This window comes from Carcharhinus amblyrhynchos, chromosome 8, assembly GCF_965287045.1.
Source record: "Carcharhinus amblyrhynchos chromosome 8, sCarAmb.v2.hapA, whole genome shotgun sequence".
Classification (NCBI taxonomy): domain Eukaryota; kingdom Metazoa; phylum Chordata; class Chondrichthyes; order Carcharhiniformes; family Carcharhinidae; genus Carcharhinus; species Carcharhinus amblyrhynchos.
Genome location: NC_137331.1, coordinates 62,970,779 through 62,992,331, shown reverse-complemented (window position 1 = coordinate 62,992,331; position 21,553 = coordinate 62,970,779). Strand labels below are relative to the sequence as shown.

General features: G+C 41.4%; 1 protein-coding gene across 1 annotated transcript in view; it reads left to right on the top strand.

Annotated features, from left to right (window-relative positions):
- The window catches only part of rab2a (RAB2A, member RAS oncogene family), a 76,670-nt gene that overhangs the window by 14,073 nt on the left and 41,044 nt on the right, over positions 1-21,553 (top strand). Inside the window, exons 2-4 of the mRNA XM_080194191.1 lie at positions 13,828-13,899; positions 14,353-14,420; positions 18,152-18,234. Coding sequence (XP_080050317.1) covers positions 13,828-13,899; positions 14,353-14,420; positions 18,152-18,234 — 223 coding nt within the window. The remainder of the gene's footprint in view (positions 1-13,827; positions 13,900-14,352; positions 14,421-18,151; positions 18,235-21,553) is intronic.

The following is a 21,553-nucleotide window of genomic DNA, read 5'->3' as shown; positions in this document are numbered from 1 at the left end:
CATCATGTAATTTGCAGGTGGTGACCATGCAGCCCCTTGATGGCTGATCTGACCTTGGATGCAATTCCACTTCAGTTTTCCATAATGCTTGATTCCATAGTAATTCAACTATCTGTCTTTCTCAGTGTTGAATATGTGCAATAACCTGGCCTTCTCTGAGAAAGACAATTGCAAAGACCAAGAGCCCTCAGAAGAAATTTCTCTTTTTGCTATCTTAAGGGAGCCCTTTTTATTCTGAACCATGTCCCCAAGTTCTAGTCACTCCCCCACCCCAAAAGCACACCTCTTAGGGCTAGTGGACTTGTCAAACTTTAGTCCCAATAGTTTGCTAAAAATTTTCTCCAGTGATTGTTTTAAGGTTTTCTCCCTCTTTTGCCCTGATTTTGTATTATTGGATGCTTTTGTGTATTTACAGTGGCAAAGACTGCAACATGGTCAGTCACTGCCATTTCCTTTTCTTTTAAATTCATTCATATTTTCTAAGGGAGCAATGTTTACTTCAGTTGCTCCCTTTTTATTTATTTGTAGAAGCTATTACTGTCTTTTTGGTTGGTGTACTGTTTAGTGGTTTGTCATTTTCTTCAGTGTTTCATGCCTTTTCTTTTGAATTTGATGTTGTTAGTTAACCATGGCTCATTCTCTTTCAGGAAGATGGACTTATCTGAGAATACTATAACATCTCAAATCTGTCACTACTATCTACCATCTTACATTTTGATCTGTTTTCAGTTTTTTTGCCAACTGTCTTACCTTTGGAGTTTAGAACTCCAGATCCAAGTTTCACACCTTCAAACTGAATATAAAATTCATGTTTTTGGTCACTCTTGTATAGAGGATCCTTTACTATGAAATCATTTATTAATCCTATCTCATTACACACGACCAGACCTAAAATAGTCAATTCCCTGGTTGGTTGAGCAATAAATGGCTGAATACTCTCTGAACTTATCCAAGTGGCAAGTATAGCTTGAGGCCGCCTTCTAAAGGAAGATTAAATCACTTTATTGGTGAGACAGTAGCTTAGTGGTGTTGTTCAACTGATAATCCACAGCCCCAGGTTTGAATTCCGCCATGGCAGATGAAATTTGAATTCACAAAATCTGGAATTAAAAGTCTAATAATGACTGTGAAACCATTGTCACGTGGTTTAAAAAATCAATCTGGTTCACTATAGCCTTTTGGGGAAAGACCTCTCTTGTCTTTACCCTGGTCTGGCCTACTTGTTTCCAGACTGCCAGCTTTGCCATCTCCCTGGCCCTAGACCTGGATAACTAGGACAATTATGTCAGGCTCTTATTTATTGACTACAACTCAGCCTTCAATACAATTTATACCAACAAATTATCCCAACCATTATCTCCAAACTCTGGCCTAGGGCTTGGCTCCTCCCTCTGTAACTGTATCCTAGATTTCCTATCCCACACTGTGTAATCAGTAAAGATAGGTAACAACACCTCCATGGCTATCCTCAACAGTGGTGCCCTCCAAGATTGTACCCTCAGCCCCTTTACAATACACTTATGACTGTGTGGCTGAATTCCACTCCAACTCCATTTTTGAGTTTGTTTGAGATCCAATCCATACAGTGGTATCAACGATGAGATGCAATACAGGAAAGAGAATCTATTGAAATGGTGTAAAGGCAAGCTCTCTCAATGTCAGTAAAATGAACAAGACAGTCATGTACTTCAGGAAACATAGCAGAAGCCATGTCCCTGCCTACATCAACAGGGATGAAGTGGAAATGGTCACAAGCTTCAAATTTGTGTTCAGATCATCAATCTCTCCTGGTCTCTCCGTGCTGATGCTATAGGTAAAGTTGACCAATGGCTCTACTTTTTCGGAAGGCTAAGGAAATTCAGCATGTCCACTTCAGCTGTCTGCAATTTCTATGGATGCATCCTTTCTGGATGTATGTTAGGTATGGCTCTTGCTCTAACCAAGCCCATAAGAAGAGTTGTGAATATAGTCCAATCCATCGTGCAAACCAGCCTCCCATTCATTGACTCTGCCTTCACTTCATGTTGCCTTGGAAAAGCAGCCAGCATAATCAAGGACCCCATGCATCCTGAAGATCTTCCACCTTCTTTCGAGGAAAAAGATGCAAAAGCCTGAGGACACATACCAACCGACTCAAGAACAGCTTTCCTTCTACCACCAGACTTTTGAATGTTCCTATCCATATATTCAGCTGGTCTTTCTCTACACCTTATCTGCAACTGCAACACTGTTCTGCACTCTTTTCCTTCTTTCTATGTGGTCTATGAATGGTATGTTTTGTTTGTATAGCGCAAGAAACAATACTTTTCACTCCATCCCAATAGATGTGACAATAATGAATCAAATGGTTCTACCAATATCGTGTACAACTGAAGCATAGCCTCCTACTTTTGAAATTCCCTTCCTCATAGAGAGCATTACATAGAACATTACAGCGCAGAACAGGCCCTTCGGCCCACGATGTTGCGCTGACCAGTTACAAAAACAATGACCCACTAGCCTATACCAATCCCTTTTCGTCCATAAACCTATCCAGAGATCTCTTAAACGCCCCCAAACTAGACGCATTTACAACCGCAGCAGGCAGGGCATTCCAATCCCTCACCACCCGCTGGGTAAAGAACCTACCCCTGACATCCGTCCTGTAGCTACCCCCCCTTAATTTAAAGCCATGCCCCCTCGTGCTAGCTTTCTCCATCCGAGGAAAAGGGCTATCACTATCCACCCTATCTAAACCTCTAATCATCTTATATGTTTCAATAAGATCCCCTCTTAGCCGCCTTCTTTCCAACGAAAACAACCCTAAATCCCTCAGTCTCTCCTCATAGGACCTCCCCACCATACCAGGCAACATCCTAGTAAACCTCCTCTGCACCCTCTCCAACGCCTCCACATCCTTCTTGTAATGCGGGGACCAGAACTGCACACAGTACTCCAAGTGCGGCCGCACTAGAGTAGTGTACAGTTGCAACATTACACTGCGACTCCTAAATTCAATCCCCCTACCAATAAACGCCAAGACACCGTACGCCTTCTTAACAACCTTATCCACTTGATTCCCAACTTTCAGGGATCTATGTACACACACACCTAGATCCCTCTGTTCATCCACACTATTCAAAGTCCTCCCGTTAGCCCTATACTCGACACATCTGTTGCTCCTACCAAAGTGAATTACCTCACACTTCTCCGCATTAAATTCCATCCGCCACCTCTCGGCCCAGCTCTGCAACCTATCTAAGTCTCCCTGCAGACTATGACACCCTTCCTCACAATCTACCACACCTCCAATTTTGGTGTCATCAGCAAATTTACTAATCCACCCAACTATACCCTCATCCAGATCATTAATAAAAATTACAAACAACAGTGGCCCCAAAACAGATCCCTGAGGCACACCACTCGTAACTGTACTCCATGATGAATATTTACCATCCACCACCACCCTCTGTCTCCTATCTGATAGCCAATTCCTGATCCAACTTCCTAGATTACCCACAATCCCATACATCTGCATTTTCTGCAGAAGCCTACCATGGTGAACCTTATCGAACGCCTTACTAAAATCCATGTATACCACGTCAACTGCCTTGCCCCCATCCACCTCTTTGGTCACCTTCTCAAAAAACTCTAAGGTTAGTAAGGCACGACCTACCCGCTACAAAACCATGCTGACTATTTCTAATCAATTCATTACACTCCAAATAACTATAAATCCTATCCCTAATAATTTTTTCTAAAACCTTGCCCACAACAGAAGTAAGACTCACCAGTCTATAATTCCCGGCAAAGTCTCTGTTCCCCTTCTTAAACAATGGGACAACATTCGCTATCCTCCAATCCTCCGGGACTACACCAGAGACCAATGACGACCTGAAGATCTGAGCCAGAGGCTCTGCAATCACCTCTCTAGCCTCCCAGAGAATCCTAGGGTAGATCCCATCCGGACCAGGGGACTTATCTATTTTCAGCCCCTCAAGAATTTCCAGCACATCCCCTTTATCAACCGTAATACTGTCTATTGGTTTTGTCTGTCTATTAATATTGTATTGGTTTTTCTAACTGTGTACTGTACCTGTATGGACTTCAACACACAGATCCCTCTGCAGCTTGGAGCTCTGCAATCTCTCACCAGTTAGATAATAAGCATTTTTATTCTTAATAAAAAAAATTCCCATTTTCTCACATGCCATTTGCCAAATTTTTGCCCACTCAACCTATCTGTGCTCCTTTCTAACCTCCTAGTGTCCTCTCTTGACAGTTTACTTTCCTATCTTTGTCATCAGCAAATTTAGCAACTATACTTCAGTCTCTTCCAACCAATTTGTATAAATTGTAAAAAAAAATTTGAGACCCTAGCACATCCTGCCAACAAGAAAATGTGACTCCATTCTTACATGGCCTAGCAAGTCACTCCGTTGTATTCAGTTGCTACAAATGAAACAGAAAGGAATGCAATTGGACTGAAATGGCAAATGGAATTTAATGTTGGCAAGTGCGAGGTGGTCCACTTTGGTAGGAATAATGGTAGGAAGGATTATTACTTACGTGGCGAAAAACTGCAGCAGGTGACGGTGCAGAGGGACCTTGGGGTCCTTGTGCATGAGTCGCAAAAACCCAGCTTGCAGGTGCAGCAGGTGGTCAGGAAGGCAAATGAGATGCTGGCCTTCATAGCGAGGGGGATTGAATATAAAAATAGGGAGGTCTTGCTGCGGCTGTATAGGGCATTGGTGAGGCCGCAGCTGGAGTACTGTGTGCAGTTTTGGGCGCCGTACTTACGCAAGGATATCTTGGCCTTGGAGGGAGTGCAGAGGAGGTTTACTAGGCTGATGCCGGAGTTGAGGGGGTTGAGCTATGAGGAGAGGCTGAATAAACTAGGCTTGTACTTGTTAGAGTTTAGAAGAATGAGGGGAGATCTCATTGAGACGTATAAGATGATGAATGGGATGGATAGGATAGAGGTGGAGAGACTCTTCCCGCTCAAAGGATAGTAGGACTAGGGGGCACAGCCTCAAGATAAAGGGGGGGCGGTTTAGAATGGAGTTGAGGAGGAACTTCTTCACTCAAAGGGTGGTGTTCAATCGCTGGAATTCTCTGCCCGTTGAAGTGGTGGAGGCTACCTCGCTAAATATTTTTAAGACGCGGGTTGATGGGTTTTTGATGAGAGGGGATTAAGGGTTATGGGGAGAGGGCGGGAATGTGGAACTGAGCCACGACAGATCAGCCATGATCTTATTGAATGGCGGGGCAGGCTCAAAGGGCTGGATGGCCTACTGCTCTTATTTCTTATGTTCTTATGTTCTGACCATCCAGTATTAATCCAGGCACCTGGAACTACGAAGTCCTTAAAAACATCTGGGGGCTTGTGCCTAATTAGGAGAGTTGTGTCTCAGACTAGTCAAGAAACAGCTTGACAGTCATACTCATGGAATCATACTTTCCAGACACTGCCACTATCACCATTCCTGGGTATGCCCTGTGTCACAGCACAATGGTATGCAGTCAAGAGGGAGTTGCCCAGGGAGTTCTGAATACAACTCTGGACTTCTTGTGGGCAAGGAAACTTCCTGATTTACCATGTGCCATTCTCCCTCAGCTGGTAAATCAGTATTTCTCCATGTTGCACAACACTTCATAGAATTCCTACAGTGTAGGAGGGCATTCGGCCTACCGAGTCTGCACTGATCCTACAGATCTTATCCAGGCCCAGCCTACCCCTGTAACTCTAATTATCCTGCTAATCACTGAACCTACACATCTTGGGACACTTTAGCATGGTCCATTCACTTAACTTGCACATCTTTGAACTGTAGAAAGAAACCCATGAAGTTGCAAGGAGAATGTGCAAACTCCACACACAGTCACCAAGGCTGAAATTGAACCCAGGTCTCTGCTGCTGTGAGGCAGCAGTGCTAACCACTGCCACCGTGGTGGTGGGGGGGACGACAAAGGCACAGAATATTCTCTGGGTGGGGCGACTTCAATATCTATCACCAAGATGGCTCAGTAGTGCCACCACATTGAGCTGGCCAGGTTCAGAATGGCATTGCTGCTAGACTGGGACTACAGGTGATGGAAGCAACAAGAGGGAAAATCCTATTTGACCATCTCACTAACCTGCCTGCCATAGATGCATCTGGATATGATATATTGGTAGGAGTGACCACTGTACAGTCCTTGAGTAGTCCCATCTTCACGTTGAAGGTATCCTCCATTGTGCTGACTGGCACCACCGCTGTCCTAAATGGGATAGACTTTGGATCTAGCAGCTCAAAACTGGGCAACCATGAGGTGCTGTGGGCCATCAGCAGCAGCAGAATTGTACGCCACAATTTGTAACCTCATGGCCTGGCATATCTTCCTACTTTACCATTATTACCAAGCCAGGAATTCAACCCTGGCTCAGTGTAGAGCACAAAGAAGCATATCAGCAACAAGACCTAAAAATGGGGTGTCAACCTGGTGAGGCTACAAAATAGGACTACTTGAATGCCAAACAGCAGGTAAGAGTTAAACAATCCCACAGTCAATGGATCAGATTTAATTTTGCAGTCCTGTCACATCCAGCCATGAATAGTGATGGGCAATTAAACAACTCACTGAGGGAAGGGGCTCTACAAATATCCCTATCCTTAATGATGGAAGAGGTCATTACATGGGGCTGCTGACAATATTCACTCAATAGTCCTCATGACCTGTTCCTCAGAACTTGCTGCACCCTAGTCAAGATGATCCAGTATAGTTATAACACTGACATCTCCTAATGTGGAAAATTGCTCAAGTAAATCCTGCACACAATTTTTTAAATCCTACCCAGCCAGTTACTGTCCTAGCCGTCTGAACTGGGTTATAACCAGGATTTTAGTGGAAAGGACAAGTAGAGTGGTTGCCAGATAATTAAATTAGAAAATGGGGGGGCTCAGTTTGAAAATAAGATGAGGAAAGAGTAGAGTCACAGTCAAATTGTGTACAGTAGTTAAAGTAGGAGTGAGGAATAGGACTAAAACATCAGTCCATGACACGTCACGTTCTCATTGAAACCTGCAGAGGTCTAAAGGAGCTTGGTAGGATGGATGCTGAGATTTTTCTGCTGGTCAGGGCATCTAAAATATGGGCACAGCTTCAGTATAAGGGACTGATTATTTAGGACTGAGAAAGGGAAAATTACTTCACCTCAAAGTTTTGTCAATCTTTGGAATTTTCTATCCCAAGGGGGTTCTGGATGCTCCACTGTTGAATACATTTATGGGTGGCTTAGATATTTGGAATTAAGGGATATGGGACACAGATGGGAGAATGGAATTGAAATCTAGAATTATATCATGTAGCGGAACAGGCTTGATGTGCCATTTGGTTTCCTTCCCCCTACTCGCTCTTTCATCCTCCAGGGAGCTAGCACTTCGGTCGCCCACCACATGGGAGTTGACCTCTGACTGTACCTGAAGTACCTTTCTGAAAGGTAGTCCATTGTTATTACAGTTTTGCCTCCCAACCTTTGATTCCAATTTACCTGGACAGGTCCTTTCTTGCCATACTGTAGTTTATCCTCCAGTTAAATAGGTTGTTGTGTCCTTTTACATAATTGACTAAGCCTTGTAATATTATTGTGGTTCCCTAAATTTCCCTCACCTGGCACTTTATCCATTTACCATCTCCTTTCTCCAAAACCAGATCAAGCAATGCCTCCTTCCTCATTGAGCCACAAACATTGCTGATAAAGTTCTTCTGAAGAGCTACTAAGAAAAATATACTGCTGCCTCTCAGCACCAGGGACACAGATTCAATTCCAGCCTCAGGTCACTGTCTGTGTGGAGGTTGCACCTTCTCCCATGTCTCCATGGGTTTCTTCCAGGTGCCCTAGTTTCCTCCTACACTCCAAAGATGTGTAGGTTGGGTTGATTGGCTATGCTAAATAGTCCCTTGTGTTGGGAACTAGCAGGGTAAATATGTAAGGTTACAGGGATTGGGATTGTTGGTGTAGGGTCAATGGGCCGAATGGACTGTTTCTGCACTGTAGGGATTCTGTGATCTGGCATATATTTTTACAACAACTGAAAGTACTTTTGAAGTGTAGTAAATGTGACCCAGCAAACTTTGAGAAACAGTAATGTGATAATGTCCAGGTAATTTGTTTTTGTGTGATGGCCAGGACCATGGGGATAACTTGTCCGCTTTTACCAAAATTAGCGGCATAGAGTATTTTTATGTCCACCTGAGTAGGCAGGTGGGGCTTGAGTTAATGTATCATTTTAAAAGGGAGCACCTCTGGCAGTGCATGCACCCACAGTACTGCACTGTGTGATGCTAGTGTGCATTTAAGAAAAGTATTTTAATCATGGTTTTCTGCAGTTCTTTCTAAAAGGGCCTGGCCTTTTGGTTGCCAAGCAGTCTGAGCTAATGTCCTTTTTATTGTTATGTCATCAACTTTTTGTTTATTTTTGATTTGGGCCTAATGCACTTTTCTGAAGCTTTTTAATTGTTGATTTGACTTTGGCAGGTTAGATACTTTGGACTTTTTTCCTTCATGGAGAAATCCAGAGACAAAGTAAACGATCCTGACAGAACTGAGGAGACAAAGTAACAAAAGTCCTAGAAATTGTTTCTCAATTCAATTGTGATGTATGTCGGTGGGCTGGAGAATGGGCTGAGTTTCATAGAGTTTTGAAAGGCAGTCAGCTAAGATGCATGATCATAGGCTAGTTATTTTCACATCTTTAATAAAAAAGTTTTGCACTGCTTTAGTATCAAATTTGAACTTGGCAAATATCTGGAAGAGAAAGTAGTTCAAGGCAGGCAGGACTGAAAGGAGAATCATGCTTGGTGAACTCGAAAAGATGAATGTGATGTGTGGACTTCCAAGAGAGCTGTCTTCATGGTACTCCGTAGCTGATTTGAGGGATCAAAGTAACGAAAGGACAGCATTTTGTTTCATTCTTTTATGTGATGTGTATGTCACTGGCTAGGCCAGCATTTGTTGCTCATCCCTAATTGCCCTTGAGAAAGTGGTGGTGAGCCACTGCCTTGAATGCTGCAGTCCATGTGGTACAGGTACATTCAGTGCTGTTTGGGAGGGAGTTCCAGTGGAAGTGAAGGAAAGAGATGTAGTTCCAAGTCAGTCTAAAAGACATTTTGATACCATATCATACAACAGACTTGAGAAAAAGTGTAGGTAATGGAATAAAAATAGCAATGTGATTACAAAATTAAGCAGTGGTAAACAGCAAGTAATGGGCACTTTTCAGGCTGGAGAAAGGTTGGTCGTGTAGTTCCTCAGGGACTCTTTTTCCTGATCTATCTCGAACTTGATGTGCAGGAGGCGGTTTTAAAATTTGTGGACAAAGGGCTGGACAGTAGATGGGAGAAACTGTTCCCACTTGCAAAATGATTGAGAAATGGCACTGATTTAAAGATTTGCAAAAGAAGCAAATGTGATGCAAAAACCTTTTTCACAGTAAGTGGGTCAGGGCTTGCCTGGAAGTGTTTGGATGAGGCTACTTCCATAGAGGTGTTTGAGGGTATTAAATAATTTTGAATAGAAATAATGTGAACGTTTATGGGGAAAAGGGGGATTGGCACTAAGTCATAATATTCATTCAGAGAGATGATGCAGTCACGATGAGCTGTGTGGCCGTCTCCTGCACTAACAATTCTGTGATTTGTGTGGCTTGGAGGGGAACATACAGGTGATGTTTCCATGCCTTTGCTGCCTTTCTAACTGGTAGAGGTCACTTGTTAGAAGATGCTGTTGAAGCAGTCTTGGATTGCTGCACTACATCTTGTAGATACACACACTGCTGTATCAATTGTGGAAGAAGTGAAAGTTTTTATAGTGGTGCATGGAGTACCAGTCATGTGAGCTGCTTTGTTCTGGATAGTGTTGAGCTGCTTGTGTTGGAGCTGCAGCCATCCAGGCAAGCGGAGAGTATTCCATCACAGTTCTGGCTTGTGTCTTGAAGATGGTAAACAGGCTTTAGGGAGTTAGGAAGTGAGTTGCACATGCAGAAATCCAGCATCAGACCTATTCTTATAGCCACAATACTTGTGTTTGATCCAGTTCCATTTTTGGCCAGTTTTGACCTCCAGGATATTGATGGTGGGAATTCAGTGATGGTAATGCCATTGACCATCAAGCAGTGATGATTGGATTCTCTTGGAAATGATCATTGCCTGGCACTTCTGTAGCATAAATGTTACTTGCCCCTTGTCAGGCCAAGCCTGAATGTTGTGCAGGTCTTGCTACATATGGACAAGGATTGAGTTTCTGAGGAGTTGTGAATGCTGCTGAACAGTGTGCAATCATCCATGAACATGCCTGTTTCTGACTGCCTGATGGAAGAAACATCGTTGAACCAATTGAAGATGGTGTGATGCTGTAATCTGTTAAATGCTGCCTTGATGTCGAGGCAGTTACTTTCATTTTGTTTCTTAGTTCAACACTTTTTTTGTCAATTTGAACTAAAGCTTTAATGAGGTCAAGAGCTGAGACACTTGAGCATTGAAGACTTGAACTGATTTGAACCATTAGTTCTATTCATCTCTCTATAGATGCTGCCAGGCCTGTTGAGTGTTTCCAGCATTGTCTATTAACTCAAATTTCTATCTGCAATATTTTTTCATTTTAGCAATAATTGGTCAGGTTGGCTTTGTCTTGATTGGACAGGGCAAACCTGGACAATATTCCATGTTGTTGGCTTGATGTCGATATTGGAGCTGTACTGGAACAGTGGTTAGGGTGCAGTTCATTCTAGAGCACAAATCTCAAACTAATTAGAAGGGAGGCAACAGATAGGAATTCAGGACAGTTTCACTGACTGTCTTTATTCTGGAACCGTTTGTGTAAACAATATACAAATTAATTCTGAGGACCGGGGAAACTGCAAGGTATAGAACATAGAACACTACAGCACAAACAGGCCCTTTAGCCCACAAGTTGTGCCAATCATAGCCCTACCTACCAGCCTATCTATAACCCACAATCCCATTAAATCCCATGTACTCATCCAGAAGTCTCTTAAAAGACCCCAGCGAGTTTGCCTCCACCACCACTGACGGCAGCCGATTCCACTCACTCACCACCCTCAGTGAAAAACTTACCCCTGACATCTCCCCTGCACGTACTCCCCAGCACCTTAAACCTGTGTCCTCTTTCAGCGACATATTGATAGTGAAAAGGTTTGAAATTCAGTAACGGGTTAATGCATTGAGTTTTTTTTAATGCAAGTAAACATTGGGGGAAGCAGAGGGATTTGGCTTTCATGTTTATGAAATGTTACAAGAAGCACCATGTTGATGATGCTGTATATATAAAAAGCAACAAATGGGATATATGGCTGACTAAAGACATTTACTCCAATTGTTTTGTCTTGCAGTCAGGACAATCTCTGGGGGACAACTTTACACTAAGAGAAATGCTGATTGGTTGGCAAGTTGACTTTGGTAAAGGATAATGTGCCAGATCATTTTGAGCATTATTCAAAATTTAAACCAGGCATCTTGACTCTGGTTGAGGCATTGCTCTGTGGAATGAACCAGTGACTAACCGCTTAGTTTATTTAGTTAAACGGATGCAATATATGTGTATGTTGTCTGTCTGCAAGAACAGGACAGTGTTTTAATACATATAGCTTCCAGTACATGCGAATGTGCCATGTAGACAGCTAACTGTCTTCAATTGGTTGTGAGCATAATTTTTCAGAGGATTATTTGGCAAATGTGGTCCAATCACTGAATTACACCAAATATTGAATATTCTTTTGCAAGCACGGACTAGTTTGGAAAGGTCTGTATTTTGCCCATTATGAACAGAAGGGATCTGCTAGCCTTTGGGATATATAACTACAGACCGAGCCTCACACTGCTCTGAAATTCACATTTAATATATAATGGTGAATATATGAAAGTTAGCAAGTTGGAACATTGTCTGTTTTGGGCTTAATATTAAAGTGATAATGTTAACATGGCAATTATCTGGAGATTCATTGGAGAAAATCTTTCAGACAATGGAGACTGATTTGGAGAACAACACTCAGTGCAATTTGAAAGTGCAGTTCAAAATTGTTGAATAGTTAGGATTGGGTCAGTGGTTGAGTCCATGGGTATTGGTTTAAACTTGAGATGGTAGGAAAAACATCTTGGCTTCTCCAAGATTCTTCTTGAAACCTACTGACTTCATTGACCAATGTTTTGGACATTTTCCATGCAAATCTCCTTCCATTCTTCCTCAGTTAACTTTTATTTCTCCATCTTTTTCTTTTTCCCTTTCCCTTTAAATGTACCCATACATATTTTTGCCAAATAACAAACTCCAGATTTTCACCGTTCTGAGTAAAAGGTTTTTCTGAATTCCCTGTTGAATTTCTCTAACTACGTTTTCTATTGCTCACTGCTACTTTTGTGTAAACAATTTCTCGTTCAAAACCTGTTGTCATTTTAAAGACCTATTGGGTCACCCTTCATCCTTTCTTTAGGTAAAGAAATCTAGCATGATTGGTATAACCTCTCATTTCTGCAACCTTCCTCTTGTAAATTTATGTTCCTCTTCAAATCAAAGTAATGGGTTTTATTGTAGTATGGTTACCAAACACTAAATGGTAGTCTGTGTGATCTAACCAAAGTATGATCCAAGTTTAGCATAACTTATGTACTTTTCAATTCTTTCCCTCTAGAAATAATCCTTGTGTTTGACATGCTTATTTAACTGTTGCAACTTGTAAGTTATGTATTTGTACTCCCAGATCTTTGTTCCAGTACCCCATTTAGATTTTTGCTTTGCAAATGTGATCACCATATTTTTCTTGACAAAATGTAATATCTTACACTTAGTGGCTTTGAAATTCATTTGACAATCGTGCCCATTCTACTAGTTAATCTTGTATTTATTGTACTGCAGTTTCCTTGATATTGAGTCTTCTCCCCTACGCAATTTAGTCATCTGATTTGTTTTTTGTTTTGAATCCACATTCTAAATGAATCGAAATTGTGCAACAGTGGTTCCACTGCTGATCCTTGTAGACTATTTTCCATCTTGTGTCACTCTTGCTACCTTTTTATCTTTACTCTCCACTCTCTTCCAGGTACTATCCAGTCTGCTATATGTTCCCAGATCTCTTGATCTGAGTTCAAGTAATAGACTACTGAATAATTGGCCTAATATCCTCTTCGGTGACTTGGTATTAAATGTGGTTTCATTAAAATGCCTTGATGCTCCTTTCGCAAGGTGTGATTTATAAATGCAAGTTGCTGCATTTGCCACTGTCGCTATAAGTAATTGGTGTGGTTATCATAACAATCAAAATAGTTTTGATATATGGATGTGGGAAATTGGAATAAATGACTGTGATTAACTGCTAATTTGTAGAATAAACAGCAATATAGGCTGGGTTGAATGATTTAATTTGTGTTGTCATCTCACTTCAATTCTATGATTTCCGGTGGTGAACCCATGTTTGTTACCTGACACATGATATTCATTTAGTACATGAGCAATAAGGGCAAACAATCCTACTGTTGCACACTGGAAAACTGAAATAAAAACCATGTGCTGGAAATACCCAGGAGGTCTGGCAGTGTCTGGAGAAGGAGTTAATGTTTTGAATCAAATATGAAAGTCGTGTTTCCCCAATTAAACAGTAGGTAAGAGTTAAAATTTCAGGTGTTGAAGTGGAGCAGACGAACTTAATTTATGGCATTGTTTGATTTGATTTGCATTTGTGATTTATTATGCAATTCCTTTTTTGCAAACTTGTGTATTTTGGTACTGTTTGCCAATTACCCTTTTATACATGTATGTAGTTTAACATTTTAATAGGAATCTCAATTATTTTACAGGTGTGGGAAAGTCATGTTTATTATTACAATTTACAGACAAGAGATTTCAGCCTGTTCATGATCTTACCATTGGTGAGTGCATATTAAGTTTTAACATCCCTTTGACCTTTATGTATAATTATTAAAAATCAAACAGATGTCCAAAAATTGACTAATTTACATAATGCATGTGAAATTCATACACTAGAACAACTTCGTGAATGTTAGTAGAATCAAAATCAAAGTTGATCATTTAGATAAATGAAATCAACAATCTAAACATCGTCACAACGAATATTAAAATATTGTTGCCACTTGTCACGAAATTGCACTGTGCATTGCATTCGGTTAAGATTATAAGCTTCCATGCAAAATATTCAACTTGCATAATTTGGTGGAATGCAAAATTTCACTTAAAAATGAATGTCTAGACTTTAAAGATTTTCGAGTCATTGTACCCTCATTGGCTCCAAAACCTCTTTGAGAGGTCCTTCAAAACCATCTTGTGCATGCACATTAAGTTTTTTTCCTTTTAATTTGATTTAGGTGTAGAATTTGGGGCTCGAATGATAACCATTGATGGAAAACAAATAAAACTTCAGATTTGGGATACTGTAAGTCTGTTCCTCCATTTTAGTCTCTTTTAATGTTGTCTCCTTTTGATGGCTAAACTGTGCATATTGGATCAGTCTTATCTAACTAGTACTGTTTATAAGCAGATAAATATGAATTGACTTAGTTGACTTTTGTGCTGTTACTGTAGCTCTGATAATCTAAATGTAAAATTCAATTCTTTCCCTGCTTTCAATTTGCTAATAGTTGCAGCAAAAGGAAAAATTCATATCTTTTCTGTAAACTGAGGGTTTACAGAAACCACACTAGTTCCTTACTGCTCAGTTTGCAGAAAAATACAACTTTTTTTCCTTTTGCTGCAGTTATTTATTAACAGCTAATCACTATTGTAACATTTATTACGCCACATTATTCTCCGTTGCACCATATGGTCACTAGATAGCCAAACGTTTATCGCCTAGATTGAAACTAGTGAGCAACAAGATGTTTCTTCAATACCTAAACACTGTAAATAGGGGAAGGTAGTTTGTAGTTCACTTTGATATGATTTGTGTGATATTGGGATTCAATGAGGAAAAACTGCATTGTGATTGTAGTGCAGAAGGATGGGGGCTCTGACTTATAACTGTAGGTCTCTTTCACTTTACAGGGCAGAAAGACTAGATAGGTAGTAGGCAACCAGATTCCTATCATCTAACTTCCTGTCTTATGTCCTGTTTTGCACTTGTAGGATGTGTCCTTGGTGTGTAGAATCATGTGACACAGGAGGAATCTTTTTGTCATACAAATCATTATTGAATGGTGGAGCAGACTCCTACATCTATGATCAACACTGTTTTAACGTAGAACACTACAGCACAAACGGGCCTTTCAGCCCACAAGTTGTGCCGATCATACCCCTACCTACCAGGCCTGTCTATAACCCTCAATCCCATTAAATCCCATGTACTCATCCAGAAGTCTCTTAAAAGACGCCAGCGAGTTTGCCTCCACCACCACCCACGGTAGCCGATTCCACTCACTCACCACCCTCTGAGTGAAAAACTTACCCCTGACATCTCCTCTGTCCCTACTTCCCAGCACCTTAAACCCGTGTCCTCTCATAGCGACCATTTCAGCCCTGGGAAATAGCCTCTGAGAATCCACCCTATCTATACTTCACAACATCTTATAAACCTCCATCAGGTCACCTCTCATCTTTCTTCTCTCCAGGGAGAAAAGACCTAGCTCCCTCAACCTACCTTTATGAAGGTTATTCACAATTTCCTTGGCTTTGTACTCTGTCTCCATTGTTAAATTCCAGAACTCTCTGCTGCATCCCACTCCATGACAGTGGCCTTTCTGGGTTCATTGAATACTTAAACTAATTTAGTTCTTTACTCCCAAACCAAAACTTCTGGGCTGTCAAATGCGAGGTGATGCATTTTGGAAGGAATAATGTAGAGAGGAGCTATGTGATTAAAGGTAGACAAATTAAGAGTATAGAAACAGAGGGACCTGGGAGTGCAGGTTCACAAATCCATGAAGGTTGTGACACAAGTGGAGAATGTTGTCAGGAAGGCTTATGGAATGCTAGCCTTTATAGGAAGAGGTATAGAGTTTAAAAGCTGCCGTCTAATGCTTCAGTTGTATAGAACGTTGGTTAGACCGCATTTGGAGTACTGCGTCCAGTTCTGGTCACCTTACTACCGGAAGGACGTGGAGGCTCTGGAAAGGGTGCAGAGGAGGTTTACCAGGATGTTGCCTGGCATGGAGGGGTTGGGTTACGAGGAAAGGTTGGAGAAACTGGGACTGTTCTCTTTGGAAAGACGGAGATTGAGGGGTGACATGATAGAGGTATATAAGATACTGAAGGGAATAGACAGGGTCAATAGTGAGAGACTGCTCCCTAGATTGGTTACGAATACAAGAGGACATGATTTAAGGGTGAGGGGGGAGAGGTATAATTTGGATATGAGAGGAAGGTTCTTTATGCAGAGAGTAGTGGGGGTATGGAATGCGCTACCGAGTGGGGTGGTGGAGGCGGGAACGTTGGACTCGTTTAAGGTTCAGTTAGGCACATGAGTGAAACGAGGATGGAGGGTTATGGTAGGGGTTATTGAATAAGGGTTAGAACCTCGGGAGACACCGGAAAGGCAGGCTTGTGATTAACGTTTTTGTCTTTTCACTCCGCAGGCGGAGGTCCACCTCGTTGTCAAACGAGGGGCATGCACACGGTGGGTCGTGTGTGGGCTACTCCCGGAGGTTCCGGGAGTGGCCTAGTACTTCGTGTCGGTGTGTGTGCTTGATCCTGGACCGGTAGACGGGCGCCGCAACAGCTCGGTGACTAGCACTGCTAGCTGTGCAGATACATGGATTTGGGCCTGTGTCTGTGGGAGTTTGTGCATTCTCCCTGTGGTTGCGTGGGTTTCCTCTGGGCGCTCCGGTTTCCTCCCACACCCCAAAGATGTGCTCTTAGGCTGATTGGTTTTACCAAATTGACACTATTCTCCCCTGAATCTGGCTAAGTCAGGGGTTCTATTTGTAGATACGCAGGGTAGAATAGGTGTAGGGTGATGCGGCGGCGTGGGCTTGTTGGGCCGAAGGGCCTGTTTCCCATGCTGGGTTGTTCTTTGTTCTTTGTTTGTTCTTTGTGTTTCTTAGTGAGCAATGTTGCCAATTCTCCAGCTAACCCAAACCCACTTGCTGTAACCTTCTGAATTGTTGTTTTTTTAAGATGTTGCAGCAACTCAGAAGCCCAGCATTTTAGTTAACCTACTTTCACAACAACCTTCCCAGAACTAAACATTACCTCTAACATATTCACAAGCTATGCAATGGATATTTGCAACAACCCCTGATATTCGTGTTCCTCCAATTCAATAACAAGACTTCAGATTGTCACTTGTTCCTTTGCCTAGCTAATCTGAATCTACTTTTCGAGAATATTCTGCTCCTGGCAAGTAGTGGATTTGACTAATCTCATTCCCAAAACCAGATTCAGCAATGACATCACTTTGCAGCTAGAAACATACTGTTCGGGCATTTATCCAGAACAAGTTTCGGAAGCCCTCCATTCCCACTGTAACAATATTACTCTGGTTGATATTAGGATAATTGAAGTTTTCTTGTTCAGTGGTTTTTGCGCCACTTTAATGTCACTGCATTTGCTCTTTTAACGTTCACACTCATTGGCCTATATTGATATAGAGGTCTATATTACTGTAGTCAGTTATATCATTGCAACCCTGAAGCCTTCCTCTCTACTTGGCTTCCCTTGCTGCCTCCTGTTCCCGCTCGACCTCTCTTGCTGCCTTCCCCTATTTGCAGTGTTCAGGTATTGAAGGAACATCTTGTTGCTCACCAGTTTCGGTCTAGGTGATGAACTTTGGCTATCCAGTAACCACACAGTGCAACAGGGACAAAAATGTGGTGCAATAAAATAATGATTAGTTAATAAATAGTTGCAGCAAAAGGAAAAAAATTGTATTTTTCTGTAGGCAGGAAAGAACTTGTGTAGTTTGTGGTTCACTTTGTAATATGATTTGTGTGGTATTGGGATTACAGTAACTGCACTATGATTGTAGTGCAGAAGTATGGGGCTCTGAATTGTGACTCTCACTTTACAAGGCAGAAAGACTGGATAGGAATCTGGCTGCCTACTACCAATCATCCAAATTCCCCTAACACACATTCACTTCCCAACAAGTGTATGTGTATAACCCTTTGATCATGTATGTCTTCATTAAGTAACAAAATAACAGCTTGCACATTTGTATTTTATTGTCACTAGGCTGGTCAGGAGTCTTTCCGTTCTATCACAAGATCCTACTACAGAGGAGCTGCTGGTGCCTTGCTAGTGTACGACATCACAAGGTAAGTTTTAAACTTGGTTTTCAATCCTGTAATCAACAGTTATTGGTGCGTGTTAAATTAGGCTTAATTTTAATGCAACTATTTTCAGAACTTAAGCAGTTAAAATACATTCCACTAAAGTGTAAATATGAATATTCAATGAAATCAAGCTAAGTTATTTGAATATATCACTATGTAATTTTGTGACTCAAACTTGCTTTTCCTTCAGTCCCTATGGTTTTCTAACCCTTTTTGTACTAATATAAATGAGCCCTTAAATGCAAAAAGCCACAGGACTGTGCCAAAATTAGTTTGTGATAGTATATAATTTGGAACATTGCCGTTAACAATTCTGTGGAAATGGCACTAGTATTAAAGCTGGAATAGGATTAACATCTTTCTATTGTGCAGAAAGATAATTGCAGTTGATACTCACTTGAATAGCCTGTACATACATTAACTTGTTGTCAGAATTAGTTAGGAATCGAGGGACATATAAGCCTGCGCCACCATTCATTAAAATGATGGCTAATCTGTTGTGGTTGCAACTCCACTTTGTCACCTGCCCACCATAACCCTTGAATCCCTTGTCTTCCAATCTGTCTAACCTGGCCTTGAATGCATTTAATGACAGCCTCCACTACATTCAGAGAAGCGAATTTCACGTGTGGTCTTTTGGGAGAAACAAATTCTCCATCTGTCTTAAACCCCTAATTTCTGTTTTAAATGGTAGCCCTCATTCTTAAACTGTCCCTAGTTCTAATGTCTCTCAAATGGAAAGGTTCTCCCAGCGTTTACCCCTATCAAAGCCCCTTGGGATCTTGTGTTTCAATATAATCACCCCTCATTCTTCTAAACTCCAATTGGTATAGGCTTGACTTGTTCAATTTTCCTTAACAAAATATGCCCTTTATTTCAGGAATGAATCAAGTGGACCTTCTCTGACTGCTTTTAACTGAAATTAATATATTTTTTCACAAAGACCAAAACTGTTCTGAGTATTCCAGATGCAGTCTCACTAACACTCTGTGCAGCTGCTGTAAAACTTCCCTACTTTTATATTCCATTTGCCTTGCAATAAATGCCAGCATTCCATTTGCCTTCCTAATCACTTACTGTACCCCTTTATGAAATGTACCCAGATACCTCTGTACCACTAAATTCTGTAACCTTTCACCATTTAAGTAACAAGCTGCTTTTTGGACTGCATTAGTGCTTAAGTTGTAGTGTGAGGGAGGGAGTATGGTAGAGAGAGGAAGGAGATGCTCCTTTAATTTTTTTAAACTTTCCTCCAAAGAAGAACAGTGGTGTTGGTAAGTAGGACCTGATGAGTGTTTCTGCTGTGCTTATTGCCTAAACCAAAGGAAGTGAGTTGAGGGTAAGTCATGGCAGGGCAGCTTGGCCATGTGGAATGCTGCTCTGTTGTGATATGAGAAGTTGGATGTTCTAGTGTCCAGAGTGATCACGTATGCCAGATTGTCTTCAGCTGCAGCTACTCAGAATCCATATTGGCATATAGGAGCAAACTTGCAAGGAATGTAAAAGCAAACTATTTAAAGCTTCTGTTAGTAAGTTTAAAAAAAAATTAGTGAAGGCAAATGTAGATCCCTTGCAGTCAAACATGAGAATTTATAATTGAGAACAAGGAAAATGGCAGAGCAATTAAACAACTACTTCAACTGTCTTCACAACTTTTTAGAAATTTTAAGGAACCAAGCTTCTAGCGTGAAGGAAGAATTGAAGGAAATTAGTATTGCTAAAAAAAAAAGCTGGATAAATTAATGGGACTGAAAGCTGATATTCCCCAGGGCCTGATAATCTACATTCCACAAGATGAAAGGACGTGGCCATGGAAATAGTGGATGTGTTGGTAGTCGTTATCCAAAATGATGTAGCTTTTTCATTTGTAAAAAGGGTGGATAGTCTGAGGGTTTTTCCCCAATTTGGAAGTGTCAGTTACAAGGCACAGGTCCAAGATAAGAGGGGGTGGAGTTTAAGGGAGATTGCAGGGGAGGTTTTTCACACCGTGTGATTGATGTCTGTAATCTGCTGCCAGAGGAGGTGATGGAAGGAGGCACATTAGCATTATTTTAAGAGGCATCTGGCTTAGTATGTGAATAGGGAGGGAATGGAGGTGTACGGACTGAGTAAGGACAGAAGGTTCTTTAGTTCAGTTGGGGCACCATGATCAATACAGGCTTGGAAGGCCAAAGGGCTGGTTCCTGTACTGTACTGTTCTTTATTCTAAAGCCCTTTTGGCTGCCATGTATTTGGTCCCTTCATTCAAATATTGATGTGGATTGCAAATAGTTGTGATCCCTGTGGTACTCCATGTGATGATGTGGAGATGCCGGCACTGCTCTTGTTGCAGCTTGTCAACCTGAAAATTACCCATTTATCCCTGCTCTCTGCTTCCTGTTAGCTAACCAATTGTTTATCCATGCTAATGTTATTCCCTGTAACATTAGGGAATAATATTCCCTAGTTTTGTGCAGAAACTTTTGTGGTGACGCCTTTGGAATCCCAGTACACCACATCTGTAGGCTCCTCTTCGTCCACGTTGTTACATTCTCAAATAGCACTGAATTAGTTAAGTGATTTCCTTTCCATAAACCCATGTTGAGTTTACCTGGTCAAATTATGAATTTCCAAGTCTTATGCTGGAAACTCCTTTTTAATAGCAGAGTCTAGCAATTTTCCTCTGACAGATATTGGGCAACTCCTTTCTTGAATAATAGTTATTTCCCAATCCACTGGCCCTTTCATAATGTAAGTAATTTTGGAAGATTATAACTGAGACACTTACTGTCTCTACAGCCATTTAAGACCGGAGGATGCAGACAATCTGGTCTTGGGGACTGTTAAACTTTAGGTCTAATACTTTTCCAAGTACCTTTTCCCTAGTGATGGGTGGGTGTTTTAAGTTCCTCCCTCTTGCTGACCTCTTGATTTTCAAGTATCTTTGAGAAATTTCCTAAGGCTTCTACATTGAAGACAAAAGTATTTTCCAAAGCCTCTGATACTTCCCCATGTTTTCCATTATCAGTTTCTCGGACTCTCATTCTAGTTGGTTTAGATTTTGATGTCAGGCCCTGGGGAATATCCGTGTTTGCCTATGACTACCAAGAAAATCCAAACTTACTTGCTCTGTACAATGCCACCTGGCCTAATTGCAAGGTGCAACACCATGTCCTTTAGTGATGAGCTGAAGGCTTGTCTTTTTGAGGCCACTATTCATCTTGATGACCAGTAGATTTTCTTTTATTTTGAATATCCCTAGTTTCTACACCACCCCAATCAATGTTCATGATAGTCATGAACATTGTTATTGCCAATTATA